Source organism: Bubalus bubalis, chromosome 5, assembly GCF_019923935.1.
Source record: "Bubalus bubalis isolate 160015118507 breed Murrah chromosome 5, NDDB_SH_1, whole genome shotgun sequence".
Lineage (NCBI taxonomy): Eukaryota > Metazoa > Chordata > Mammalia > Artiodactyla > Bovidae > Bubalus > Bubalus bubalis.
The window spans coordinates 123,295,472-123,312,748 of record NC_059161.1 but is presented as its reverse complement, the minus strand read 5'-3'; the positions used below and the strand labels follow the sequence as shown (position 1 = coordinate 123,312,748).

The window sequence follows — 17,277 nt, the reverse complement described above, 5'->3', positions numbered from 1 at the left end:
TCTAGTTCCAGGTCAAGGGTCCTGGTTTCCCTTGGTTCCTGTTTTTGCGTATCAGTCAGGTGTGTCGGTCTCTCTTGCTGCTGACCTCTTCCTACACAACTGGAAACACCCATTACTTGAGATAACCAGAGCTGGACCTTGTTTCCTGCAGGCAAAGAACACAGCCCACAATTCGAAAGTGAGAGAAAATCACCAAAGAGCCAGAGCACAGCCTGGCATCAGCAGGAGCACAGCCTCGCTGCACCCTCAACAGCCTTCATGCCAGGCAGTTCTTGATGCATGTCCCCCAATAAAATCTTCCCTTACTGGGTTTTGTTTTTATTATTGTAAGAAAAAATGAAATCCACAAACCAAACCAGAAACTGATAGCTTATGGTGTTTGGTGTCAAATTTGTGGTCTCCAAAGGAGAAGATTTAACTCCAGGACCAAAGATGCAGTCTCACTCACTCAGAGTTTTGTGCAGCAAAGATTTTTATTTAAGGTAAAAGGATAGAGAAAGCTTCTGACATAGATATCAGAAGTGGGGTAGAAAGAGTGCCCCCCTCACTAGTTTAAGCAAGGCATTATATACCTTTCAACTGGCTGCTGAGAATAGATAAAAAGAATGCCTCAAGACTGAGAAAGTTTTATCCAGACCCAGATGGTTGCAGTGATTGTGTATAACAGGTGCGGTTCCATGATGATAGCTTCTGGGACAGCATCTATGACCTGCAAGAGAGAGGAGAGTGATCAGACTCTGTGTCAGTAAGCTGAGTACAGACTGTACATTCAACAAGGATGTCCAGCTCAGGGAGCTTCATGTGCCTCATAGCCTCCTTGACAAACTCAGGAGTCAACAAATATTGGCTGGGAAGTGCAGAGAGGAGGGCAGCATGAGGAAGGAATTTGTGAATGGGGAAGCTGGCCAATGTCATACACAGGCTCCATGAGGGAAGTTCCCTTCAGCCTGTGGGTTTTTAAAGCAGATCCCCAAAGGTTGACTGTGGAAAGGACAGAGAGATGAAGCCAGATGGTTGAAATCCTGGCTGTTCAACAGGGAGCTCTTGAGATACGTATAAAGTTGAAGAGGAATTGCTATTGAACCTCAATGAACTCTGACCTGAGTCCTTAGCAGAGACCTCACTTGTCTTCAACTTTGCTGTATCCCCAGCGCCCCGACCTGCTAAGGCTCCAAGTGCTGTCTGCACTTTCTTCAATACATGACTCACCTATGAAAAAGAGTGGTGATGTTATAGTTTAAATTATCAAGATATCTTACTTATATTGCTTGTATTAGAAAAAAAAAACCCCAGCAAAAGTAAGAGTAAGTTTCAGTGTAAATACAGAACATGTATCAAATTTCACTCCTTCCTGAACTCCAAATAAAAATAAAGTAAGACATTAGTTTTAGGCATAATTCCACTAGGACTCAGAGAACACTAAAGGCTAAGGCAGCTGTGAAAAAGCTGAATATTAATCCTAAATACATTAAGTCCCCTACATAGTAACCAGGTCAGTTCTGAGAGCACGTTCTTAAGTCCAATTTGTTTGTAAGTTCAACAAAGTTAGCTTAGGGACCCAAGTAACACAATCAACTATACAGTGCTGTACTGTAAAAGATTTATAATACTTTTCACACAAAAAAAGTACATAAAAAACAAAAACAAAGAATAAAGAACACATTTTTTTTTTACTTCAACTTAAATTCTTTATTATCACAAAGATACTTATTGAAAGTTGCTCAGTAGTGTCTGATTCTTTGGGACCTCATGGACTGCAGCCTGCCAGGCTTCTCTGTCCATGGAATTCTCCAGGCAAGAACACTGGAGTAGGTTGCCACTCCCTTCTCAAGGGAGACTTCCTAACCCAGGGATCGAACCCCAGTCTCCTGTATTGAACACGGATTCTTTCTGAGCCATCCTTTTAATAGGGTTCACATACATTAAAAAAAAATTATTCACTTATTTTTGGCTGCAATGGGTCTTCATTGCTGTGTTCAAACTTTCTCGAGTTGCAGGAAGTGGGGACTCCTCTTTGTTGTGGAGCATAGGCTCTAGAACTTGAGCTCAGTAGTTTAGGGCTCAGCAGTTGTGGCACACGGAATCCTCCTGGACCAGGGATCGAACCTGTGTCCCCTGCATTGGCAGGTGAATTCTTTACTGCTGGGACCACCAGGGGTGGCCCTCTGATATATTTTTAATCTTACAGTATAGTACGTTGAAAAGTACAGTAGTGAAGAACAACAGCTGGCATACAGGGGCTGGTGTCACGTGAACAAGCAAGAAGAGTTACTGAATGGAGGACGGAGAGGAGGTGGGAGATGGTGGAACTGAAGGATTGTCAGCAATAGGAGATGGAGGGCACGCTTCAATGCCACTCATTCCTGACTTTGCTGGGACACCAGTTTGCATCTTTGAAAGTTCAAAACTTGAATGTTTATATGTCGGGGACTAACTGTGTACAACAGAATCCCCGAAAAAGATCACAAATTGACATCCCCAGGTACTTCTGGAAGTGGGTGAAAGAGAGAGAGACCTGAGGCCGCTCCCTAACCGCAATGAAAATCGGAAGATTTGGGGTCTGTAAACAGAAGCACATGTGAGGGTGTGGGTATCATACTTCCAAAAAGGGATTGAGAGCCATAAATATGCTAAATGGAGACTCTTGGCCTTCCCGTCCCCTCTGCTTCCAGTACTTTACCCTCTACATAAGAGTCAGGAAAACTCTTGTGGGGAATCAAACTGGCCCAAGTGGAAACAATGAAAGGTACCAATATGAGGGTTCCCAGTCTACTATGAAGTGAAACTCAAAGTCAACAAGCCACTGTCCCCTCTGAGCTCACTCCTCAAGCCCCCCACTTTTAATCATGAGCCCACAATCCAGATGTACCAGACATCTAGCTGCTGCTGCTAAGTCACTTCAGTGTGTCTGACTCTGTGCGACCCATAGATGGAAGCCCACCAGGCTCCCCCGTCCCTGGGATTCTCCAGGCAAGAACACTGGAGTGGGGTGCCATTTCCTTCTCCAAGGCATGAAAGTGAAAAGTGAAAGTGAAGTCGCTCAGTTATGTCCAACTCTTCGCAACTCTGTGGAGTGCAGCCTACCAGGCTCCTCCATCCATGGGATTTTCCAAGCAAGAGTACTGGAGTGGGGTGCCATTGCCTTCTCCAAGACATCTAGCAGGACCTCTGAAATAGAAAACAGAGAGCAAAACAAAAAGGAAAAGGCAATCTGGAGAAAGAAAAGACAACATCTTTTTAAAAACTGTCTCTAGAGAATAGAATGTATACAGTAAAGAAGAGGGACTTCCTGGTGGCTCAGTGGTAAAGAATCCACCTGGCAATTCAGCATCCCTAGGTTGGGAAGATCCCCTGGAAAAGGCACTCCAGGATTCTTGCCTGGGAAATCCCACGGACAGAGGCACCTGGTGGGCTATGGCCCATGGGGCTGCAAAAGAATCAAATATGACTTAGAGACTAAACAACAACAATAATAAAGAAGAACACAGTGCTATTATAAATAAGGGAATGTTGAGAGAAAAAAAAGCAATTCTCAGAAAATAAAAATATGATGAACATTACAAACTCAATAGACATTTTAGAGATAAAGTTGGGGAAATCTCTCAGAAGGAACAGCAGAAAAGATGAAGTGATAGAAAACAGCTTCCAAAGGTAAAAATAAAGAAATAATCCGGTCAGTATAACATTTGAATAATAAACTTTCCAAAAAGAGGGACTAGAGGAAACTCACAGGTGGGGAAGCAAGAGTGAAATAACTCATGAAAATTTACTAGGACCAAAGGATATATGTTTTCAGATTGAAATGGTGCTTTGAGGATAAAAGCAGACCTATGCCAAGGCACATTCGTGTGAGATTTTAGAACACTGGGTAAAGACAAGACATTACGTCTTCTAGAGCAGGAGGGAAAAACAGGAAACCGAGAAAAGATCAGGAATCAGAATTACTTTAGATTTCAACATAGCAATGCTGGAAGCAAGAAGACAATGGAAGAATGCCTTCAAAATCTTAAAGTAAAACAATTTCTAACCTAGAATTACATACCTATGTGCTTAGCTGCTCAGTCATGTCCGACTCTTTGCGACCTTATGGACGATAGCCCACAAGGCTCCTCTGTCCATGGAGAATCTCCAAGCAAGAATTCTAGAGTGGATTGCCATGCCCTCCTCCTCCAGGGGATCTTCCCAACCCAGGGATTGAACCCAGGTTTCCCACATTGTAGGCAGATTCTTTCCTGTCTGAGCCACCAGGGAAGCCCAAGAATACTGCAGTAGGTTGTCTATCCCTTTTCCAGGGGATCTTCCTGACCCAGGAATCAAACCAGGGTCTTCTGCATTTCAGGAGGATTCTTTACCAGTTGAGCTACAGGAGAAGCCCTGGAATTCTATACCTATACAGACTATTAAATCAAGTGGGAGGGTAAATTGAAAAATAATTCAGACATACAGGATCTCAAAAAAATTCTCCTTCCATGCATCCTTTTTTAGGAAGCTGCTGAAGGAGTTTCCACCACAAGAACTGTGTAAACCAAGACAGGGCTTCCCAGGTGACTCATTGGTAAAGAATCCACCTGCCAAAGCAGGAGACATGGGTTTGGTCCCTGGATTGGGAAGATCCTCTGGAGAAGGAAACGGAACCCCCTCCAGTATTCTTGCCTGGGAAATCTCATGGGCAGAGGAGCCTAGAGGGCTAAAGTCCATGGTGTTGGAAAAGAGTCAGACACAATTTAGCTATTCAACACTAACAACAAACCAAGAAAGAGGACATGAGATTGGAAGATGGTGCTCTGTTGCAGGAGACAAGAGAGGGAAATATTTCTAGAATAACAGCAAGAGGAGCTCCCAGGACAATAACTGTACCCAGTGTAAAGAGTAACTGGTAGGCAGAAGAATATCCCCCAAAGATGTCTAGGTCTTAATCCCATAATGTGTCCTCATTCCTAATACTCATAAATACATTATGCTACATGGAGAGAGAGAATTAAGATTGCAGATAGAAATAAGGCTGCTAATCAATTTACCTTAGAATAGGAAGATTATTCTGGATTTCCAGTAAGCCCAATGTGATCACAAAGTTTCTGATGGAAGTGGGAAGGAGTAGAGTCAGTATCATAGTGATACAATGGGAGAGAGACTCAACCAGCCATTTCTAACTTTGAAGACGAAAGAGAACACAAGCCAAGAAATGCAGGCAGCCTCTTGAAGCTGGAAAACACTAGAAAACAGGTTCTGTGTGAGATCCTCTAGAAAATAACACAGCCTTGCTGACACCTTGATTTTAACCCTGTGAGACCTGTTTCAGACTTCTGACCTCCAGAACTATAAGACAATACATTTGTGTTCTGTTAAGCCACTGAATTTCTGGCCAGTTGTTACAGCAGCCACAGGAACTCATACAGCAACCAATTCAAGTTCAAGCCTGGCATGTAGAGCTAACTGTTGTCACCGTTATCCTATATATCTTAAGGCAACTTCTGGGGCATGTGGCCTACCTGAGTGTGAGAAGCAGCAGAGAAATTAAAATATAAGAGACCATGGAGCTAGGGACACACTGAGGACCGACCTGGTCGCTGCGGGAGACCCCGTAGCGCAGCTCATTGACGAAATGCTCGCAGTTCTTGCAGATCAGATGGTAGCACAATTCGCAGCCCACCAGCTTCTCTGCCAGCTGGACGATTTTGCTGGGAGGGAATGGGTTGTACTTGTCATCGTGCTTGTTGTTGACCTTGTACCGATCTTTCCCAACCACATCACATAGTCGTTCCATCTTTACTATGGCCTTGCCGGCTGCTGAAGACATGATACTGGACCAACCAGTTCCAGAAATTTTCCCTGTGGATTCAGAATGAGGAACATGATTGGTCTTGGGCTGGCGGGAGCCTAGCATCCACCACATCCACAATGGGATGAGCAGATGAGTCAGGGTCAGAGCTATGTGGCTTTGGATAAGACCCTTGTGGTCTCTGGTCCCTGGTTTTCTTATCTGAAATAAGGAGGAGTAAAATCCTATGATTTGTTGTGATTTTTTTTTAACACAGAGAAGCTGGCCTTGTACACCCTGTACACTTCAGGGGTCCTCTTGATTGTGCAGTATGGGCCCTGAGCACACCCACCTCCCTAGGGGAATAGAGTGTGAATTTTTTGTGACCCTGCCAAGGCTCCACTTTTCTGACACACACAAAGCTGATTACTGCAGAAAAGTTGAATGGATTTGCAGAAGGGGATTCCATCCTTCTGGGAATAAAGGGATCAAAACCCCACAGCTGCTCCCAGAGGAGTGACACCAGGGAAGTCAAGGAGGGGTACATTCGCACAGCCCTGGTCAATGCTGAGGGGCTGGAAGGTGCAACAGAGTTCCAGAAATAAAGCTGCCTTGAAGAAAGGGATCTGGGGTCAATACAGGGGCCAGGATGGTATGGAGCGAAAGCTGGTGCCTGCACAGAGATCCCTGTTGAGGTCACCAGCTTATATCATGTAGGGAGGGTATGATGACTGAAAACTGGGCTTGCATTAAAGAGGTGGACCCCGTGGAACATCACATCAGAGACTCATGTCCCTCAGAGAGCCTCTGTGGCCCTACCATGATCGCGAACCCCCAGGTCTCTCCCAGGAGGGGAAGCATCTCGTTACATGGGGCAGGACACATGTTGCACTGTGATGCCATGTGACAACAACGAGCAATGGCCAGAGGTTCTGATCAGAGTGCAGGTCCTGTTCTGCTCAGCTTTCCAGAGATCTGAACCCCTCTGCCCAGAGAACAACTATGAGATTTGGAAAATCAGAGGAATTCAGATTTCCTCCTCGTAGGGCAGGAGGTGCTTAATGGATTCAATGAGGTAAATAGAAGATGATGCTGTATTTGAGCCCCTAGTCTATTGAAAGGGTCAGCGTGGGGACTGGATCAGGGGAGCTCTGGAGACCCATCCACCTTCAGCTGCTCGGCGGGCAGGTAGGAGGCTGGGACTGGGGAGAGGCAAGCAAGGTGCCTGGGGCATAGAATTTCAGGAGGTTCCAGCTCCAGAGGTGCAAGTTCAGAGTTGACACCCAACAGTGAGGGCTTCCTTACACTCCACACGCTGGGTGCCACCCTGGTGAGAGTGTGTGCAGGTTCAGAGGCAGAAGCAATGTGTGCTGATTCTGGTTCCATCACTGCATGGTCTTGACAAGTCACTTAACTTAGCTGAGCCAACGCTGGGAATCCACAAATACAAGCTAAGATGGATTCATGAACACACATCAATTTAGGAATTTAAGGCTCCATTTAAAGGAATTATTTTTCTTTTTAAAGTTAGTCATGAGAGACTGTTTTCTTGGGCTCCAAAATCACTGTGTATGGTCACTGCAGCCATGAAATTAAAAGACGGCTGCTCTTTGGAAGAAAAGCTATGACAAACCTGCTGCTGCTGCTGCTAAGTCACTTCAGTCGTGTCCGACTCTGTGCAACCCCAGAGACGGCAGCCCACCCGTCCCTGTGATTCTCCAGGCAAGAACACTGGAGTGGGTTGCCATTTCCTTCTCCAATGCATGAAAGTGAAAAGTGAAAGTGAAGTTGGGCAATCGTGTCTGACTCTTAGCGAACCCATGGACTGCAGCCTACCAGGCTCCTCCGTCCATGGGATTTTCCAGGCAGGAGTACTGGAGTGGGGTGCCATTGCCTTCTCCTAGACAGCATATTAAAAAGCAGAGACATTACTTCACTGACAAAGGTCCATGTAGTCATGTATGGATGTGAGAGCTGGACAATAAAAAAGGCTGAGGGCCAAAGAATTGATGCTTTTGCACTTGGTGTTGGAGAAGACTCTTGAGAGTTCCTTGGACTGCAAGGAGATGAAACCAGTCAATCCTAAAGGAAATCAATCCTGAATATTCACTGGAAAGACTGATGTTGAAGCTGAAGCTCCAACATTTTGGCCACCTGGCTCAAAAGATATGACTCATTGGAAAAGACCCCGATGCTGAGGAGGACTGAAGGCAGGAGAAGGGGATGTCAGAGGATGAGATGGATGGATGGTATCACTGACTCATTGGACATGAGTTTGAGCAAACTCTGGGAGATGGTAAAGTACAGAGAAGCCTGGTATGCTACAGTCCAGGGGGTCACAATGAGTTTGACACGACTGAGCAACTGAACAACAACATTAAAGAAAATACCAATTAAACAATTGTAGAAAGGGCACATGAATATGGCAAATAATCAATGACTGAAATTTGGGGAACCTCAGACTTCACAGCAGATCATCAGTTTCAAAGGCAGGAGATAGAGTCAGAGCCAGGGTTTGAGTCCCACCACTGTGACTTTCTGCTATATGACTGTGGACAAGTTGCTTAACTTCTCTGAGTCCCCAGTTCCTTGTAGAAGAGGTCCAATAAGTTCCACCTTTGCCTACAGCTGTGGATGAGGAACTGCAAGGATTTAAGAAACAGATTAGGCAAGGTGCTTCCACTAGTGCCTGGCGTAGGGTTAGTGCCCAGCAAGTGTTGGCTCTCATTAGTACTGGGCTGATCTCTAAGTTTCCTTCCAGCTCTGACTTCCACCATTTTCTCAATAGTATGAGGTCAGTCCCCCTGCCTCACCTATTTCACAAGATTCCTGTGAAGCTCCAATGGGAAGATGCAGATAGAAGAATCTTTTCCCTTTAAGGAGCATTGCTCACCCAGTGACGGGTATCACACTGTCTACCCAGATCCCTGTCATGCCTTTCCTGTCTCCTGTCCAGCATTTACACACACTCAGCACAGTTAGTACTGAGGCCCTACTATGTGCCAGGCCTTGTCCACAGTTCTGAAGCCTTCCATGAACTTGACAGCGTACCTGCCCTCAACTAGTATACACTCTAGTGAAAGGACACTGACAGTGAACAAATAGAACAAAGTAAATACTTTCAGGTTTTGAAAAGGCTGTGGGGAAGATTAAGTGAAGTCACACAGGAGAGGATGACCAGGGGAGGCTGCCCTCGCTGAGGCTGGGGAGGGCCACGCCCAGGAATGGCCATGTGAGTTGAGACTTGAATGATGAAAGGGAGGCAGCTGTGGTGAGAGCCAGGAAAGAGCATCACAAGCAGAATGGGTAGCTTAAGCAAGGACCTCAGGAAGGAAGGCTGCCAGGAGGCCAGTGAAGACTGGAGACCCAAGAGGAGAGAAGAGGAAGAGGAAGCTCAGATAGGCATCCTGGGCCAGACCATGCCAGGCTCAGAGGTCGCAGCACAGATGTGAAATTTTTCTATATGTGATGGAAATGCCAGCTGAAATTTTAGGTAGAGGAGGGACATAGTCAGATTTATAATTTAGAATGATCATGCTGGCTGCCCAGTAAAGGAAGGACTGACAATCGTGGTCAAGAGGCAGAGAGACCAAGCAGAACTGCAGTAGCATCAGGTGAGAGAGCATGGGATCTTACCCAAGGCACATCAGTGGAGATGCTGAGAAATGATCAGATTGAGGGTCTGCTTTGGAGATAAAGCCAATAGGATTTCCTGATGGATTAGATACAGGGTGAAAAGGATCAAGGATGATGTGTAGACTTTTGGTCCAAGTGACTGAATGGTGTTGTCGTCTGGAGCCCTCCATCTGAGAAGTGTCAAGTTCAACATGCCAGTTAGACACCTAAGTGAAGATGCCAAGTAGTCAAGAGGTTATACAAGTCTGAAGCTGAGCAGGATCAAGCCTAAGTTAAGGTTGTGGTCTTAGGGAGACATCAACAAATAGAAGGTATTAGAATCCAGGGCACAGATGAGGGAGGAGTAAAAATGAGAGATATGGGAGAGGAGGAGGAACCCACCCCACGCCCCTCCCACAAGAGGCCACAAGGAAGGGCATAGAGGGAAAGGAACAAAATCAGTGCCAGGGAGCATAGAGACAGGTCACTCATACTAAATGCTGCAGAGAAGCAAGAAGGCATGGAACCAGGATATTGATGAAGCCTTGATAAGACCTGTTCCAGGAGGGGCATAAATACCCCCTGGTGGAACAGAAGAGAGAATGGGAAGTGAGGAGCCAGCAATGGCCATGGCAGACAAGAGATCTACCCCATGGGAAGTTAGTTAGAATGTGTGATCAAGGGGGTCTTTGTTTACCAGTGGGAGATATTCCAGTGGTTTCAAAGGCAAGAGGAACAACACAGAAGGCGGGGGGAATTTGAGGGCAAAATGCTTATGAAAGTAAGAGAAGGAGTCCAGGGCCCTAGTCCACCCAGGGGGTGGCTTTATAAATAAGGGCAAAGATTCTGTGGATGTCAAGATTGGTGGTTCTGTTGATCGGGGTGGGACATCTACCCTGGTTACTTTGATTTCTCTATAAATACAGCATGAGGTCACTGATTTTGCTACCATCCTAGGTCAGCAGAAGACACACCCAAGAATGTCCAAAGCAGCTGCATGCAGAGCAGCTTACAACTGGAAACATCCCGTGCCAATCAGCAGAAGAGTGGTTAACAAATTGAGGGATTCCCATTGTCCGAGGATACAGCAATGGAGAAGTAAGAACAGCATGGGTGATTTCACGGGGCCAGTGAAAGAGCTGGACACAAGAGTTGCCCCAAAGTTCTAGAACAGACAAAAAAAGCAGGAGGATCTAGAGGAGTGGCTGCCTCTCAGGAGGGAGAGAGGGTCCTGAAGAGGCATGAGGGGCTTTTAAGGGCCGTGGAAATGTTCTAGGCCTTGATCTGTTCATCGTCACATGGATGGATACATTTTAAAAAATTCATTGACTATACACTTGACTATATTGTGCATTTTACTGCATTTAGGTTTGTCCACAGTTAAATAATTTAGGAAAAGGGAGTGGGGGAATGCTCACAACAATACCCCAAGTTAAGAATTCTCAACCTCAGTTTACAGATGAGGAAACTGAGGATGGAGAATGAAACTGGATCCACAGTCACGTCTGCTGCCCAAACACCTGTGCTCTTTCCAAGTGATTTATTTAATTAAGATTCAAGTTAAAAGGTGAATGTGTTTGATTCAAGGTCATAAAATATAAACTGCATTACAGTAGAACTGCCCCCTTGGAATCCCACCTCAATCTCTCTGCACACCCCTTGGGTTCCAAGGAGCAGAGTTTGAAAACCATGGCCCTACACCAAGATGTCTTCTTGTAGCACTCAGGAACCAACTGCTCGTTGGGAGCAGGAGGAATATTGGGGTTCCCGGTTACCCACAGCTCCCCCATTCCCTCTGCTTCCAGCTTCAGCACAGTGGAGGTCCTGGGTGCCCTTACGTAACGGTGCCAGGTGGACCACATATCCGCCACCAACGTAGACAGCCCAGTGTGAGTAGAAACCACGGAAGATTTCAATCAGGTCTCCAGGCTGGGGTTCGGGCTGCAAAACCAAGAAGAAGACTTTAGAGGTGATGGGAGAGCTGGGAACCAAGGGTGGGGCTCAGTCCAGAGAGAGCAGCTCAGCCACCTTCATCTCACAGCTCTCCAGGATGTCCTCCCGAGCTTGCCCGGCCATGCTGGTGCCCGGCCCACTTCACATGTCTGCCAGGGACTATGGGCCTGCCCACCTGTCATTACTACTTGCAAAGTGCACACCTCGCTGGGACTTCTACCTTATTGTTACTCTTTCTAGTATATTATTTACTGAATGCTTAGTCTGAGCCAAGTACTCTGCTGAGCAGTTTTACAGGAATAGTTCAATAAATTCACACAACCCGCCTATGAGGTGGGCACTGTTGTGAACCCCATGTGATGAAAGAGGAAATCAAGGCTCAGGGATGGGGAGGAGATTTTGCAAAACCACCCAGCCCCTGAGAGATGTGAGCAGGACTCAGTGCTAGGCTGCGTGATTCCCAGGCCATCGTCTTGACCACCACAGTGACCGTCAGGCAAGCACACAGGTTATCTGACTAGAGCTGCCCACCTGGGGGCCCTGCAGAGGCTGCCAAATCTAGGGGCAATGGTATTTCACAGACACTCCCCCTACCTGACCCAGAGCCTGGCAGACAGGTGGAGTCTGCCTCTGGCAGTAATGTCCCCCTGGCTGCTCCTCCTGAGGGTGAGAGTGCTTGCATGCGTGTGTGACAAGCAAAGGAAAACTCTCTGCACTGTGCTCACTCCTCTACTTCTGACACCGGATGTGTGGGTTTCCCACACTAAGCAGTTCAATCCTCGGTGCACACTGACTGGGTGTCCCACTGTTTAACTCAGTTCTGACACTCACGGCCCAGAGTCAGTGCAGACCCCACAGGCTTAGTCCCAGGAGACTGAGCTTCAGATGCCAGGTGCAAGTTGAAGTTGTTACCTGCGCTCTGAACAACTGGCTGTAAATTGATGGTTCCCATAGCCCCCTTCCTTGGGTTCTGTGGTTTGCTGGAACAGCTCATAGAACTCAGGAAAACAGTTTACTTGCTAGATAACCCATTTACTAGAAAATATGTAACAAAGGAATGCAGAGGGCAAGGTGTGGGGCAGGGGGGGATTCAGAGCATCCTTGCCCACTCCAAGGAACTCTGCTCACCAACACCCCAGCTTAGCAGTTTTATGGAGGCTTTATTATGTAGGCCTGGTTGATGAGATCATTGGCCATTGGTGATTAATTCTGCTTCCAGCTCTTTGATCACTGGTTGGTTGAAAGTGGCTTCTTCTGAATGAGGAAATGGATTCCTCTCTTCCCCATTGCTCAGGAAATTATTTGGGTTTTAAAAGCTCTGTGGCAGGAACCCAGGACCAAAACTAAATATACATTTCTCATTACATCACAGTGGGCACATGTGGAAGTGAGGTTTTGCATGCCTTTGCAGGGGAAGTTGAGAAGGATGCTGAAACGCTCATCAGAGCCCCACCCTGTGATGGGAGCAGGGGCCCAGAGCCTGAGAGAACTCAGGAGAGCTTCAAGATCACTGTCATTCAATGTACTGAGATCCCAATACCAGACACTGTGCTAAGAGCTGCAGGTGGGGGCACTCCGATCTGGACTTCCCTCGTCTAAACCAACCATAAATCTCTTTGGGACACCTGGAGACAGCCCCTCAGAGGTTGTTCCAGCCCTCTGTCCTTTCCCCCTCACCCCTTGCTCTTAGGGGACAGACCCATAGGAGCCTGCCCACAACCTACCTCCAAATTCTGGCCTGACTGAGAGACTCCATCAAAGATGAGGAGGGAGTGTGGACTCCCCCATGTATGGCCTCCCCTAGGATAGCAATGATGGGCAGTGGGAATAGCTCATCACCAGTCTCTAGTGGCTGTGAAGCAGGGTCAAGGGCAGTTCATTTCTATTTATAGAAGCACTAGAACTGCCAAGAAGCATCCCATGTGGCAGGAAAAAGATCTTTTTTGCTGCAATTTTACAGACAAATCATGCTGTCTTATTGCAGTAAGTATAATTTATGTTCCTAGAAGAAGTCACGCAGACCTTACTGAGAACCGATTTCAGAACAATGGACAATGGTCACAATTTATGAATCTCATTTGTTTTCCAGAATAGAAGAAAAAAAATGTACATTAGAGTTAAGAAGTCGTCAGGGATATCCAGTGGAGAAGGAAATAGCAACTCACTCCAGTATTTTTGCCTGGAGAATCCTACGGACAGAGGAGTCTGACAGGCTACTGTTCATGGGGTTGCAAAGAGTCAGACACGACTGCGTGACTGGATACAGTGATCCCCAAAGGGGAATTTAACTGGGCTTTTCCATGGATAATCCAGGATGTAAAGGCAAGGCAGAGACCCAGCCCTCAAGGAGTTTATGGATTAGAAAAAGAGACATTTTGGACATGAGTACTATGGGGTCAAGTAATAAGCAGACAGTGGGTACACAGACTCAAAGAGTTCACTGTGTCCCAGGCAAATACCAATGAAAGCAGAGGTATACAGAGAAACAAACCAGCAGCAAAATTATCTATAGAGAAACTTGGACTCATCTCACCTCCCCTTTCTTTCTTAAGTTCATGTCCAACTGAGAAGGCTGACCCTAAAAGTTGTCCCTGAATTCACTGCCTCCTCATCTCCCGTCCACTGACTTGGTCCGGGGCAGCCCCGTCCCTGCCTCTGTGACTCCCTCTGACCCCTGAAGCCCCCACCCCCACCCCACTTCCTGTCTCCATCTGGAGAACATATAGATGGACTGTTCACTCCATCCCTAAGTAATCCCAGATGTCTAAGACCATGGCCAGGGTACTGGCAACAGCAGACAGGGAAAAGGCAGATATCTGCTGTGTCTCTACTTGGAAAGGAAATGGGGCAGGAACCAGGCAGGGGGTACCTCAGAGTGAGGCTTGATGCCGCCTTTCTTGAGAAATATGACACCTCTTCCCAGAATTGGTTGATTTTCAGTAATGGCAGGAATCTGGCTTATTCATTTCTAGCTGCACACTAGGAAAGGAACCTGCCCCCGCCCCCCACCAAAACTTCTCTCATTCAGAAACACTGGCTGCTTGGGAGAGAGCTTTTCAGGAACAGAACGCTGAAATGCAAGTGCATTCTCTGCAGCAGGACTGATGCCTTGGGTGATGGAGGAGGCAGAGGAGGTGGGACGCACCATTCTCCCTTGTCCCAGGGTTTCCCTCTCCGCTGCCACCCCAGCTTCCTCCCCACGGCCCTCAGAACACCCAACACTCCTCCCCATGGAAGTTCCTACCCCCTCACTGCGATGGGTACAGACAGGAAGCTCACTCTGCCCCAAGACCTCGCGGTTCCAGCAGGAAAAGGGAGCTTTAAACAACCAATATATTTTCCTATGAAAGCCTTTTCCAGACAGGCTCTGGGAAGAGCAAGACCGGGCCTTTACAGGAGGGGAGCTGCCCTCACGTTTAGAGTCAGTGGTGGGGAGTTTCAGGGGACTTACCGAAGCCATCGCAAGCCAGAGCAGTATTACAATCTTTCTGCTGTCACCCCAGCTTTTATATCAAAGCCAAGAATTTCACTTCCCTTTTCTTCTCTTCTAAAAAATTACAAAGCTGTAAACTTTTTTTTTTTAAAAGGGAGACTGGAAGGGCAATGGCACCCCACTCCAGTTCTCTTGACTGGAACATCCCATGGGCGGAGGAGCCTGGTTGCAGTCCATGGGGTCGCTAAGAGTGGGACACAACTGAGTGACTTCACTTTCACTTTTCACTTTCATGCATTGGAGAAGGAAATGGCAACCCACTCCAGTGTTCTTGCCTGGAGAACCCCAGGGACGGGGGAGCCTGGTGGGCTGCCGTCTAAGGGGTCACACACGACTTAGCAGCAGCAGCAGCATGATTTGCTTTAAGTGGAAAGGTCAATGATTGCCTACCTCAAAACATAAAGTCACTGTGACTTTAAAGCCCCCTGGAAGTAGAGTAGGAGTCCAGTGCTATCATCTGGCCTTGCTTGAGAAACCCAAGGTCTCTTTCAACAAAATCCTGGACGACTGTTCCTACTCCAGAAAGAGGGGCATTTAGAGGCTCAGAGGTGCCAACCCCCTAGAACACCTTCCAGGCCATTGTATGACTCTAGGAAATACTGGGTCAGAAGCCATGGGGTGGGCCAGGTAGGGTGTTGCACTCCATGGGACAAGCCTTCAGGAGGTGGGTGCCTCATGGCATGTGGGACCCAGGACCTCAATGCCCCTGTAGGATGCGTTTGGCTGCAAGAAGCAGAACTTAACTAAAACAGGTTTTGACAGCCTGGGCAGTCACTGACTCTGTAACAGGAAGACAGGAGGGTGACTCAGATCCATTTCAGTAGCTCATCGAGACCACTAAGGACCTAGGCTTTTCCATCATGCTGGTGCTGTGTCCCCAGTGACACCCTGCCTGGTCACCATGGCTGCAGCAGCCTAAAGGGGCACATTTTTTTTCCTGGCGATGTCCAAATGCACTAAAGGAAGATCTTTCCCATCACTTGTCTTTTTTTTTTTTTTTTTTTATCCCTCCAGGGAATAGTCTTTCCTATAACCCCCTGGCTGGCCTGCTCTCCCTCTTCACTGGCCAGAACTGAGTCATGCTTCCCCTTCCAAACCAATCGTGGGCAAAGACAAAGGGGCTTCCAGAGCAGCTTCAGACCACTCACGGTGCATTGACTGGAGCTGGAGGGTCGCCTGCTGCCTGATAAACAGCAGGATTGTGAGCCTGGGAGAAGGTGAGTGACTGTGGTATATGCATCACGGGGAGAGATGGCTACTGACTATACAATCAACATACGGCATGCGCTCACCTGCTTCTCATCTGGGTGAAAACCAACTTATTTCAAGGCTACAAACAGACAGGAACCAGTTCTCCAACAATCAGACAGCACCTGGCTGGAAAATCAGGTGTGATTGACTCACTGGGGATTGGAGGAGGATGCAAAGCAGGCTTGTGGATATGTAGAGAGCCCCCAAGTTACTGAAACTCAGTCAATTCGTGGAAAAGGTATATTTCTCAGGAAGCACGGGCCTGTGTTGCTTTGCTGTTTGCTGCTCTGTGCCTGCATCCTGTCCCATTTCCTTGCTAAGTAGAGACACAGCTGACTGCCTTTCTACCGTCTGCTGTTGTTAACGTCCCACTCTTGGTATTAGACAACTGGGAACATTTGGGGATTGAATGATGTAGATAGGAGGTGGGGGGGCAGTCAGAGGGTAGAGGGGTCTCAGAGGCAGGGACAGGGCCGGCCTGGACCAGGTCAGTGGATGCGAGATGGGGAAGGCGGTGAATTCAGGATAAACTTCCAGGGTGGGCACTGACTGGACTTTGTGGTTGGATGCAGGTGGCAGGGGTGGGGGTGAGGGTGGGAAAGAAGGAAAGGATGTGTTAGGGAGCTGGAGAACTTAGGATGGCCCTCTCTGGGGACTAGGAAACCTGGAAGAAGGGTTGGAACAGGGAATGTCATTCCCCAGGCCAGGAATGTAGCGGGAACAGAAAAATGATTCGGTTTTGCAGCTGGGGTGCCCTGGGGTGGAACACAGACCATGAAGAATGGGGTGAGGAAAGGGAGTCAGGCAGGACTGTGGGGTGCCTAGTGGGAGATGTGGTCAAAGGCCCGGCTTGGCCTCTGGCACAAGTGACCTTGAGCAGGGCATCGCCCTCTGGGAACCCTAGTTCCTGTGCCTCCACAATGGGATGATGCTCCTTGTCAGGTTGTTGTGTGCGTGGAAGGGCCACGTGGCAGGTGTCCACCCCATTGCTGACAGCTGTGTGACCCCACAAGGTTCTGGTCCCTGACTGAACTGCGCGTTGGGTCACATTAAGATCTCTCCAACTTGCATCTCTCAAGACATCAGGTATGAGAGACGGGCATCCTGAGGGCAGGAGGGGATCTAAAGATGGGGCTCAATGAGGCCATGGGCACCATGAGCACAGGGTGGTGGGTCTGCCCACAAACTAACTGCCCAGCATTGCCCT

The 17,277-nt window shown here is 47.6% G+C and overlaps 1 protein-coding gene across 1 annotated transcript; it reads right to left on the bottom strand.

The window, feature by feature from the left end:
* Positions 1–468: 468 nt before the first annotated feature.
* Positions 469–12,278, bottom strand: LOC112585276 (phospholipase A and acyltransferase 3-like). The gene is made up of 5 exons (XM_045165905.1): positions 12,239–12,278; positions 11,212–11,373; positions 5,561–5,829; positions 1,101–1,209; positions 469–709 (listed from the first exon to the last, which is right to left on the bottom strand). The coding sequence occupies exons 1-5, from the start codon at positions 12,276–12,278 to the stop codon at positions 576–578; spliced, it is 714 nt and encodes a 237-aa protein (XP_045021840.1). The 3' UTR covers positions 469–575.
* Between the last annotated feature and the right edge of the window lie 4,999 nt (positions 12,279–17,277).